This window comes from Sabethes cyaneus, chromosome 2, assembly GCF_943734655.1.
Source record: "Sabethes cyaneus chromosome 2, idSabCyanKW18_F2, whole genome shotgun sequence".
NCBI lineage: Eukaryota > Metazoa > Arthropoda > Insecta > Diptera > Culicidae > Sabethes > Sabethes cyaneus.
In genome coordinates, this window is record NC_071354.1 from 112105193 (window position 1) to 112118330 (window position 13138).

Consider the following 13138-nt stretch of genomic DNA (forward strand, 5'->3'; position numbering starts at 1 on the left):
CGGTGGTAATGCCCATCTTCATGTACGGCGACATCGTATACTATCCTGGACTATCGGCATCCCTAAAAGACCAACTACAACGCTGTTTCAAATCTGCTGTACGGTTTGTATACAAGCTACAGCGACGAGACACAACTGCCGCCGTTCGAAATACTATCCTCGGAGTCGATCTTCCAGCTAACTACCGGCTTAGAATATGTTGCTTCATACCACAAGCTTACTTCGGCAACCAGCCCGATTGCTGGACAGCAGCAACGTACGCGATGTCTCATCATTCCTAGGCATACAACTAGTAGTGGAAAAAGCGTGCTCATATACGGAGCCACATGCTGGAACGGTCTCCCAATAGACGCCAAACTAAAACCAACTATATCGACCTTTAAAAACCTTACAAAAAGATTAGTGTAATTGTTTAATGTTTTTTGATTAGTATTAATTATTAATTTGTGTGTTCAATTTAGTCATTAAGTATCTATTTTCGTTTTTGTGTTTTCCTTTACCTGATATTAAGTTGTAAACTAAAGGTTACCGTAACAAATAAACAAACAAATTACAAATTACTAGTATAACATATTAGCGTAATAACTAATGTAAAAGGTCTACTATGATTTGACGACTAAATATAAATCTGCCTCAGTGTCGCCCAATCGAAGATTTCTTCGGAATTTTGAGCTCCTTGGTGTAACAAAATAACTGGGGAGCCACGGATTGCAAGTTGATTGGTAGAAGGGATGCATTTGCAAAGTTGCCATGACGGCCGTATAACGCTCCTGATCCGACATCAAATGGAAGCTTCGCCAAGCAGCCGATAACGTTTCAAAATGTTCACATTTTTTCAATAATGGACAATGTATCTTTAATTTCAGTAAATCAGATTTCTTCAAACAGTTTTGTTTTTTTTGACAGCTTGAGCATTAAATTCCAAAATTTTAGTGACGTGTAATTTTTAGTGCATGTTTCTCCGCATCCAATTGTTTTAGCTGATGGAAGGGTAAAAGATATAAGATTGCGTCTAAGGCTTTTAATGGTGAGCTTCTCATTGAACCGGTAATTAAAACAATTAGTTTTTGTAGTTTGCCTAACTTTAATTGGGTGGTTCTATCTTTTACCTTTGGTCACTATACAAGCGAGGTATATGTTACCCTTGGTCCGATAATGGCCAAGAGAACCAATGAATCATACTTGCCCGTTTCCTACCGATCGTTTTGCTACACACCCACTCTTGGCTTTATCTTCCCGATTAGGAGGACCTAACAAAATTATAACAGATCATGCCATTTTGTTATCAAATTTTCAAACAGCGATTGTTATTAATTAGTTGAATTTGCTATAAATAAGCCTACGGAGGCTCAAAACAAAAATAATAACAAAACTGCCTCTAATTAATACCAGATTCATAATAACTCCTGTAATGGTTTTATTTTGATTGTCCGCTGCCTGATCTCAAAACTACGATTTTGGGCTGACGGCTGACCCACAAGACCTTGTTAGCAGGTAAGCCTTATATGCTATTTTAATTATTAAATTCGTTTTAGCTCATCAATCACCTCCTACTGTACAGTGAAAACTTTGGCCGTAACAAGTTTAAATAATGCACATGGATATTAGAAGGAAAAATTAAATTAATTGTTGGATATTAGATGCACTGATGAAAATTCAAATGACATTCGAAGGATTACTGGTGAGATTGTTCTACTTTCGCTCATATATGCTCAATTTCGTTTTACTTTTTACGCTTATATATTCATATTATATTTATATAATTTGACTCATATTACCCATATATTTCTTCTTGGTACTACATATTCTATTTGAGATAGGTACTATATATTTTGGTAAATAGTATATTACTGGGTACATGACCACCAATGAAGATAGCGTTAGTTTTTGCGCATGTTTTTAAAGTAGGTGTTCAACTAACGTACCCATTTCTACAATCGTAAGGACATGGCTAGGTGTAGGTTGTGCTAGGTTGTGTACTTACGGGTACACCAAATCAATCACCCATCTTTTCACTGCCCGGCTAGCACCAAATCGTACATCAATCACCGAAAATTATCGTAAATAACTCTTAACAAATTTGGAATCGTAACAAAAGCTTGATAAAGTCCGCCCAAGTTGATTTTCAGTCGTATATAATGATAATAGCTGACATACTTACGATATTCAGCACGGAATTATATAGCAGTACGGATAGCTATAGGTAGCTATGCTTAACAAGTTGTCGTTGTGACTCCTATCTTTTGTCCAATGCTGGAAGGTGCATGGGTCGAACCAAGCTATAATCAGAGTTTATGACCGGATTTGAACCCACAACACCTGCCAGGGCGTGTGGCTCACTGGTAGCCGTGTACCTTTGAACCATAGAGGCGCTGGACAAAAGATGTCTGCACAACCCCCCTTATTAACGTAGCGACATGGGTTAGGCTATTTTTAGACACAGATTGTGCCTCTTTCTCCACCTAGTAAAAACCACCGACCGAGAAGTTTTAATTTAACTTGTTTTTACTTTCAGGACGACGACACTATGCAGGTCCTTACGACTTGCAAGGTACTGCGTTGCGTGTGACGTTGTTCGTCCGTAAGCGTGTTAGTCCGCGTTTCTCAGTGCGGGTCTTCGGAGAAAGGCTCCGTTCCTACGAAATTGACTCGTGTTTTAGTCTTTGACCTTGAAAGGCGGTCAGGCATTAATATTAATATTTTTTGAAACGATGATTTTTACAATTGATGGAGGGACGGTAGGGGAAAGCAATGAAATTTTTTTTTGGGAAAGGAGAGGAAAGAGTGGAAAGAGAGGGGGGGGGGGGGGGTGTAGCTACGCTTAACAAGTTGTTGTGACTCCTATCTTTTGTCCAATGCTGAAAGGTGCATGGGTCGAACCAAGCTATAGCTATAGCTATAAAAGATGTTTTTATTTTGGGAGATTTGCTGCAAGATGAGCACCCGGGGCAAGATGGGCACCCCTCTATTTCACAGTTGCGAAAAAGCTTTTGGTTAAAAAATTCCCACAATATTATAGCGTTGAACATAAAATATCACGCGCTTGTTGGAAAAATTCCATGAAATAAATTATCGTTCTGACAGCCTTGCTTGCTTATAACATTTTGCCATCAGAAAATAAGCATTTTAAATAAATAAAAGATGCTTATATGTAAATTACAGCTCTTTTACGATTGATAAATTTCTTGATCGTTTGCTTATTAACTCGTTTTTAATTTCCAATTTTGCAACTTGGTTTGGTCTGATTTAACACCGACCAGCTGTATGTTCGAATGTCAGATGGGAGAAATTGTTAGAGTTCATAGAATCGAGCTTCTTCGTGGTGCGGCAAGTTGACAGCTTATCCTGCATGCTTTTCAGCGTAGCTTTTGAGGGAGTGATCCGACAAGCTGATATCGAAACGAAACGAGGTTTACTTGCCATTAATGGTAGCAAACTGCTTGGATACGCAGGTGACTTTGATATTGTTTTGTGGTTGGGATAGGAAAAGTAACTGAGCGGACTGTATGATGAACGCTGCCCGGGTGGATGGACGATGGAATTCACCCTCACCGCGCGCCGAGACACTATTCAACAAACTTGTCGGAAGGAAGTGAACGATGGATACGAAGCACTTATTAACTATATTATACACTCATACAGACATTTTACAGGTACACTTTATCGCGGTTGTAATAAAAACTACTGCGTTCGGAATAAAACTTTCTGCGGTTTGAATTGGCAAACTCAATGATCGGAAAAGACTGAATGGCTGATTGAAAAAAATCAGTGGGGTTGTGCACAAGACACGACCGCATAGGTGACGTAGGACCACGTAAGTCTCTTTGTAGCAATAGTAGGATGTATCCATGTATATAATAATACGATTCTTCATGTATACAAGCTACATCCGTAACGGTCATCAAAGTAGAAACATTGTATACATTCAATCTTTAACCGATTTTGGAGTTATATCCATGAATTGATTGAATCTATTTTATTAAAACGAAACCAAGTTAGTAACTAAACCAAACAGTAAATAAATTTGTATGATATGTTTCTACGTTGAATAGTGCTTTTCCTCTAGTAATCGGTAGACGGTACGCGCGAGTTTTCAAAGTTGAAAATTTTGCGCAACTTTTCTGCGGCTTACAAAAGAACACTCATAATAAAGTATTTACAACCTGCAGACGTTTTGGAAGTCGCAGATAGTGATGTCCGTTAATCGTTCAATTAATTCAACTAATGGAATAACACGAGGAATATTCGAATAATTTTTAATCGAAAACTGCCAGCATAAATAGTTGAATTAATCGATTAGTGCAGACAACGCTCACCGATTAATCGGTAATCGAATAATTGAAAATTTCAGACATCACTAGTCGCAGAAAATGTCGCCTGTGACCAGAAAACTTATTACCGTCATTGGTTGGTCGTCCGCAATGACGAAAAATTCAACTTTTCCCTCGTTGACTGTGTTAATTATGGTATTAACTGGGCAAGAAAATATAATAAACTCTTCAATCGTTGTGTGGCCCTTAAAAGAACCGATTGTTTGATTATCATAACTCCTGCTTGCAATAAACTTGCACTAGCGCATTTAACGTAATTCTCTGTTCGGTAAATTGGAGTACCGATAACCGCTAACCAGGCATGGCTTGTTGCAACGGACCAACCGGAAAGCCTCAGCAGCTATGCGATCAACGAAACCGTTCGTGTATGGTCCTGAATCACGATGAAATACCACTCCAAGTGGCCAACTGCAAGTGACGTGGGATGCTTCTGGTCGTTTTTTTGTCGCGGGCAGCATATATACCATATATATAACATATATACCACCAGCAACAAGCGAACAAAACCACGAGGTGATCGGTCAAAATTATTTGATAAGAAGCGAACAATTAGATCAATCTAAGTTAAATAGAATTTAAATCTGTGAGTGAAAATTCCTCAAATCTTCATGAACACATGTTTCGTTCTTAAAAGAACGGGTTTTCAACCTGATATGCTGGAAATTTAAGTCTTCTTTTCCGTCTTCTTGGGCAGCAACAAAACAGTTTGAATGTTCGAAAAGACACTTCTCATAGCAGCGGTGACACGGGACAGCAATTTGCTCAACTCTTCGTTGTCGCGGATGGCCAGCTGCAAGTGACGATAATTCTGATCGTTTCGTTGTCGCTAACAGCATATGTCCTCCCAATTCCAGAACTCCTGTCGCCAGATAGTCCATCATGGCAGCGAAATGAGTGCTTCAGTTCCAACACACGGTCACACGGTCAGCCGCCAATGAACACGTGCACGAGTCGTGTGTGACTTCCGTTTGCCTGGCAAACGATGTTGGCACTAGCTCAGCTAGCGTTTGAATAATGCTGTTCGCCGGCTTACCACGTATTATGTACCAGAGCAAGCGACAAAAAAAGACCACACCCATTTTTCTTGGTTCTTCATTCTATCATCTACGTGAAATAAAAAATAGAGCATTTCAATTTCAGTCTGAACAAAAGAGCAAAGTTACCAGTGAGCCGTTCGCCTTTTGCTGCCAAAGAAAAAATTACGCTACGTATTATTACTGTATGGATAAATTTGTGTTGCTACGATGTAAAAGATGTTACTAAAACTCTTTCATTTGATTAAATCCAATTTCATTTATTTTGACGCTTGACCGAACACATTTACTTGGAGCTAGTATATTTGTTGGCTGCAACCAGCGCAACCAGCGTCCAGCAGCAACAAGCGAACAGCAGCGCGAGAGGTGATCGGTTAAAATGATTGGAAAGAGACGAACAATCAGATCAATCTAAGTTAAATAGAATTTAAATCTGTGAGTGAAAATTCCTCAAATCTTCATGAACACATGTTTCGTTTTTAAAAGAACCGGTTTTCAACGTGATATGCTGGAAATTTAAACCTTCTTTTCCGTCTTCTTGGGCAGCAACAAAACAGTTTGAATGTTCGAAAAGACACTTCTCATAGCAGCGGTGATACGGGACAGCAATTTGTTCAACTCTTCGTTGTTGCGGATGGCCAGCTGCAAGTGACGATAATTCTAATCGTTTCGTTGTTGCGAGCAGCATATGTCCTCCCAATTCCAGAACTCCTGTCGCCAGATATTTGTTTATTTGTAAAAATCAACTGACATGGATTGTCTTATTGAATATTTCTGGTCGGTTTATAAAAAGCTAACATTATACAATTTTTGAGCGAACTTATGTGATGGTTCATTAAATTCAAATAAACTTTCCACAATAGAAAAAGTCCGGATGCAGGCAGTTATTGGCTCATAGGATCCAAAGGTGGTCCGATGGAATCTCGGTTGCAATAGCTCGGTTGAGCGCAGGGCACGTTGCGATGCACGAAAGTTGATGAGAGACAGGATGCTCGGTGACTCGATTTCGCCATTTAAGATCTTTGCAACACACACTGCTTGCTGAACCTTCCTACGCTGTTCAAGTGTCTGAAGTACGGTGGTAGATTGATTGGGTCGCGCCATGGTAGGTCTCTCAACGCAAGCCTCAAGAAACGTTTTTGCACTCTTTCGATACGCAAATTCCACGACAACTGATAGGGGCACCATACCAAGGAAGCATTTTCAATCAACGGGCGAACTAATGAACAGTACAGCGCCTTCATGCAGTGGGGATCACTGAAGTCACGTGCAATTTTAGCAATGAAACTGAGCTGTCGGGAGGCTTTCGATATTGCCGTGGTACGATGTAAGTTGAACGTGAGTTTGGTGTCAAGCAGAACCCCAAGGTCATTGACTTGATCGACTCTTTTGAGTACATGTTCATTTATTTGGTAATTGAAAACAACCGGACTGGCGATGCGGTGGAAAGTCATCACTTGACATTTTGTGATGCTGATAACAAGCCAATTTTTCTTGCACCAATCAACAAACACATACAAGAGCCTTTGAAGCCGGATACAATCGACTATGGAACGAACTACTGAATATAATTTCAAATCGTCAGCATACATTAGCTTGCATCCAACTCCAAGCAGCGAAGCAATATCGTTCACAAACAGCAAAAACAGAAGCGGTCCCATGTTGCTACCTAGTAGTACACCCGACAAGTTAGTAAACTGGGAAGAGAAGCAAGAGTCGAGCTGCACGCATAGGACTCTACCACATAGGTTGGAACTGAGCCATTTCGTAAAGTTCTGAGATGCACCAAGTCGTGAAATTTTCTGCAGCAGTATTTTATGGTCAATACGATCGAACGCAGCCTTCAAGTCCGTGTAGATCACATCAATTTGTGCCTTTTGTTCCATTTGTGATATACAAGTAGATGTGAACTCCAATAGGTTTGTGCTTACGGATCGACCAGGCATAAATCCATGTTGGTCGGTAGAGATATAGCATTTTGTTCTAGCAAGAAGAAAATTGCTCACTACTATTTCAAATAGCTTGGACGCAGCAGAAAGACTAGTGATACCACGATAGTTTCGACGGTCGCCACTTTTAAACACCGGGAACATGAATGACTGCTTCCAGATATTGCATCACGGCAGCGATCATTGAGTGCTCCAGCTCCAACACCTCGCTTGGTGAATTTGCATGTCTTCGTTGCCTTGTCCGTGGGAAGCAGCAACAGCTGAAGTTCAACAATTTTCGATCGGATTCTATAGGGCGTAAATTAAATACAATCATAAGGAAGCTTAACCCATAGCTTATATCGTATATATTTCTGTCATCCGTGCTAGGGAAGCACTGACGAGGGAAGGCAAAAATATGAAAATAATTCAAATTTTCAAAATCAATTCAAAAACAACAATTTTTCAAATTCAATTTCAAAAACAAAATCAATAGTTTTCATTATTTTCAATATTTTCAATCGATTTCCCGATCAATTGGTGTAAATATCTTGGAAATCTATTGAAAATTGACTGAATTATAAGCCGAAGCGTGAAAACGCGTTTCTACTTTGATGACGTCATTTCCAACAACCAATCACGAAGCGAGAATTCTGGTAAAACATAGGTTCATTATTTTCAATTTTTCAATAGTTCAACATCAAGAATCCACACTTTTCTTTATTTGGGTCAATTCTTAGAAGATTTTCCAATCGATTGGTGTAAGAATATTGAAAATCGATTGGAAAACCGCTGAGCTATTAGCGCTCAAAACCTTTCATTTTTCGTGACGCTCGCATTTTTCGATTTTTTGGAATGACACCCTATCTCAAAACTTGCCGTAAGACGTAGTCCTACGTCATAAAACTGACTCGCCGATTGCAAAAAACTGAATGAATCCGGAGCGTGACGCCGAGGATCCGTTTCTTATCTAGGTGCTTGTAGTCTCTCATGCGGCTGCCTCCTCATGCTGCACGCTGATTAGCACTGCGGTGTGGCTTTGTACCAGTGTGCGTGTGTGGCTCGCACATCGCAAGCGTGATGAATGGACGGTGGCATGATCACATTCTTTATGGAAAAATAGTGCGCGTCCGTTCTAGAATGTTCGGAACATGTGCATTCCTGTGTAATTTGTATTGCATGATTTTTCAGGAAGCTTCGCGAACTGAACAGATATTAAAGCCAGATACTTTGCCACGGCGGGGACTATTTGCGCTAGACTGGAAGCGGAGGATAGGAGGATTGGACTTAAAATAAACGCGTCGAGAACCAAATACATGAATGGTAGAGGCTCAAACGAGATGACATGCTCCTTTCGTGGATGGTAATCATTGACGACGACGAACCAGACGTGGAAGATGAGTACGTGTATGTGGGATCGCTGGTGGACACGCAGGACATCGAGCTTACTTTGACCTTTTCAAAAAGCTACGTTCAAGCAGCATAAACCGCCGTACGAAGCTGACAATGTACAAGCTCCTATTAGAGCGACAGCAAATATATTATATTAACAATATGGTTCACTTCGCAAAATCCCATATATATCTGAAAAGACGCAAAAGTAACACCCTCTTGCGGACAAAAAGGTGACTAAAAGCTTTTTGTAATAAAATTTTTTAAGCGTGCAACCAATACATAAGAAAAGGTGCGGTAGACAGAATGTGCTATTTCTAACGCTATGACCCCAAGCAACACAGCTTGTTATAAAATAGTATAACATTACATACATCAGAACTTCTCTATTACCAGAAAAGCGCAAAAAATTTAAGTCTAATCAAACAACAATTGAAAGAAGTATGTATCAGGGTATTTCATACCATTTTAAAACGTTATTATAGCATAAGCTACAACTTGTTCCTCCAGTAGTTGAGATTTAGTAATGGAGATATAATAAAAACTTTGTGTTGACATGTTGACAAAAACAAACATTATTCATTTGATATGAGCTGTCAAATAAATTCATGTTATCACAAAACATCGCAAAACCTTAATAATAACGACACATGTTTTCAAAGTACGTTTATAGTACTCTTAAACGACTACTTTCCCTGAAGAACTTGTTTTGTGTGTTACTTGGGACGTCATTCTTGTAGATTGTACCGTTAGGTATAAAAATTAATTGTGTTACTATCCATACCATGCTGGTTCCTTTGTTTACATAACAAATGACAGAATCCAGCAAAGATTCAGGTGTTTAAACGGCATGCTTGTTGTTTAAACAGCAGCATAACTGAATTAGAAAAGCCGTTATACCTGTAAAACGTGCAACACACACGCTACATTCGATATAAATGAAAAAGAAAATATTCCAAAATGTAAACAAAGGCGTCACGCCGGTTTCTGTCAATTGACGGCATAATGATTTGGTCTATTTCATGAATGCAAAAGCGATACAGCTTCTTAATCGTGAATTGAAGATAGAACCAACAAAACGGCGAATGTCGCAAGCGCGAACAAACCGAGCGAGAGCTGATTTTCTTAAGCTGGTCCCTCTCACGTTTTGTTTACATTTCCAGCTTTCGCCCTTTTGTTAATTCTATGTAGAATTTGCTAAACTCTATACTGAAAGTTGAGTTGTTTCCGATAGACGCGTCGAATTTACGGTGTACATTGGTAACCTTTTATGCCGCTATGGCGCTAGTAGTCGTGTCTTCAGGATTGTAGAAGAGTGAACTATATTGTTAATATAATATATTTGGCGACAGTCATTTTTTTATTTTCAAAATAAAAAATCGCGACGTCATAGAAGTCTGCGAATTGGGAGCCGAGTAAACCAAGAGCGAGTTGAATGGAGCTTAAAATAACACGAACCACCCCGGTTCTAAGCTGCTGACGATGATAACGAGGATCATACAACCAACCTCGCAAATTTGCATGTGCTCTAAACAGCTGGCTGTGCAATTTCAAGCTTGAAAGTGCAGGACAAATTTTCTTCTGGAAAGGGGAGGGTTGAACCACCAATAATTCATTTATCAAACAGGTGCCCAACTTGCCCCGTGGGGGTGCTCGTCTTGCCCCGGTATATTTCAGACGGGTGAAAAAACAATTATTTTCTTATCAAGTTTTTTTCAATACAGTTTCAAATATTTCAAATCAAAATTATATAGGAAAGTTAGATGGATAATAGAAAAACCGTTTAGCAACGGTTAGCTGGAGAAAAATCGTGCTTTTCATAACCAAAACTTGAGCTGAGCTTAGGGTGCTCATCTTGCCTCGGGTTCCCCTATATGTAATTTGTAATAATTGTTATGTATCTATTATAGTCGATAGTCATATTTCATTAAAACCTTGAATCGTATGGAATTATTAAGCAAATAAACGAATAAAAAAATCAACACCGGCTTCGATTTTTGTTAGTTTTGGCTGTGTTGTTAAAGTTTTTTGTTTAATTTATATGGGCTGAGATCTGAATCTCTTTGAGGCTTTAGAAGGGCGTATCGGCATTTATCGTATTGATGTCTAATTTTATTTTTTATTAACAATCAGAGGAACACTGTGAGTATGGTACATTCTACTATTGCCACTAATTTTCTTATGCTACATATCATTACAACGCAATAAATCTATGTTTCCTTCAATTCTTATAGTCTTATAGTCGTATTGTATTCTAGTCACTGGAATTTCATATTATTATTTTTTATCTGCAGGGCCAACAATAAAATCAAACACTGTCGCATAAAGGTAGAAGGACGATTATACAGCGTTGGTGGGATGGAATTCGAAAGTTTAATAGATCTGGTGAATTTTTATATAAAGCATCCTCTATACAAGAAAGTCAAATTAACCCATCCAATCTCCAGAGACATGATGAAGAAAATTAATACTATGAACGTAAGTGTAATATACTTCTCTCAAATAAGGCATCAAATGTTATTTATACAATGTATTTTTTAAATAGAGAACACATTTTCAATTTATTTTTTCTTAAAATGGAAACATTGCTGGATCATTGAATGCAATCTATGTGGGTCATTCCACGCGAAGTTAACGAGTAAAAGTTTAAACATATAATCTTCTCGTATTTGAACCAAATTTTGTGCGCTTTAGGTTAGAACTTGAAATCCTAAATTTGGTGCCAGTTGAATCGATTAATGGATGCCTCTCCTTATTTTAAAAAAACCAAATCTTCTTATTTTATTTTGCTTTTATTTCCGTAAATATTAAGTTCGAAAACGAACTCTTTTTTACACTTTCAAAGGAAATGATCCTCAAGTTTTAAAGAAAGTATTTTTACGGCAATGCTGCCAATTAGAACAAAAAGCTTCATACGTCTCAGTCATATGTAGGGCTGGCATCAAACTCGAATAAAATCTATGCTCTATAGATGGTTAGCATATCAAGTTTTTTATTTTATTTATTATTTATTTATTTATTTATTCCCAGTCATGAATTCAATTGTTTTTAGGCATGAATTCAATTGGGTGGGGAAAAGCTCCTTTGAGATAGTCCTATACACACCATTCTCAAAGAGGCGTAAAACCCAAAAGCAAAGTTGATCCGCAGATCAAGATCTTTCAAACGGTGGGAAAAGTTTCTTAAGTTTTTCACCAAGTGGCATTAGCATTCGAATGAATTCTGTTAGGTTTTAGCATGCCTATAAATCGAAGTTGGTGCGAGTAACGAAAGGTTAAACATTGTTTACCTAGTTCACAAAATCGTTACATTTAGTTACATACAATACATACAATTGCACTCAAACCATGCACTGCTTAATAGTCAGTCTAATTTCTAGCCGAAGTCAAACATATTACAATAATCTTTTAAATCTAATCTCAAAACTATCGATGGATATGCAAAAGTCAAAATGTACATAAAACTCGTTTTGACCGTATTCAGTGCGCTGGTATTGCAGTCTCAGAAAGACCCACGTTCGTAGGCTTGTAGGTGGGATATTAATATTAATTCTTGATAGAATAAAAGACAGATCAATTCCCTGTCAACAGCTTTCTCGCAACAGCTGCTGTGGAAATGTTCCATCTTCTGGCCAAAGCGTTCATGTCAAGCAAGCGGTTTATGCGGTTCAATATATGGTGGTAACTCCACAGGGTTCCGCCACGGTAAACGTCTCAGCGCATAGTGCAGGAACCTTGATAGAATTTCTTCGATTCTATTCACACATCCGTGTATGGGTTCCATAACTTGGACAAGGCAATAGTACAATACGTAAACAATATGGATCAGTAAAATTTTTGGCAACGCTTACGATAAATCCCAAATTTCTGTTCGCTTGTGCAATAATATGGGAGTAATGATTTGTAAAGGAAATTAGAGCGTCCAAAAGTACCACAAGATCTGTTGAGTTGCTCTTCAGACAGAGTATATTTCCATAGAATAGGGTTTTTTCCATGTGGAAATGAGATCACAGAGCACTTAGACACACTCGAGACTAGCAGGCTTCGGGAGCACCAATATTGAAAGTCAGTCAAATGCTGCTGCAGCTCGATGCAGTCTGCCGTCGAACGTATGACAAGGTAGAACATGAGATCGTCGGCGTAGATAAGAAATCGGCCTGATAGTATAACATGGCAGACGTCGTTAAAAATAATAATAAAAGTAATGGTCCCAGGTTACTCCTTTGAGGTATGCCCGAGCAGTTTGTGAAACATTGCGATTCATGACTTCCTATTTTTACAGATAGAATTCGATCCACAAGGTATGATTTAAACCATTCTACCTTATTGGGCGAAACCCCAACCAATAATATAAAGGCCGCCTTTAAATCTATATACACGGTATCAACTTGCGCTATATCAGTTTTATAGCACATTATAATATTTATAACAAAATCTGTTACAAATTGGTAACA

At 38.6% G+C, this 13138-nt stretch overlaps 1 protein-coding gene across 5 annotated transcripts in view; it reads left to right on the top strand.

Moving 5' to 3' along the window:
- Positions 1–13138, top strand: part of LOC128738371 (1-phosphatidylinositol 4,5-bisphosphate phosphodiesterase gamma-1) — a 375128-nt gene that overhangs the window by 121847 nt on the left and 240143 nt on the right. For all 5 annotated transcript variants that reach the window (XM_053833430.1, XM_053833431.1, XM_053833433.1 and 2 more), the window contains exon 8: positions 10980–11163. In XM_053833430.1, the coding sequence (XP_053689405.1) occupies positions 10980–11163 (184 nt within the window). The remainder of the gene's footprint in view (positions 1–10979; positions 11164–13138) is intronic.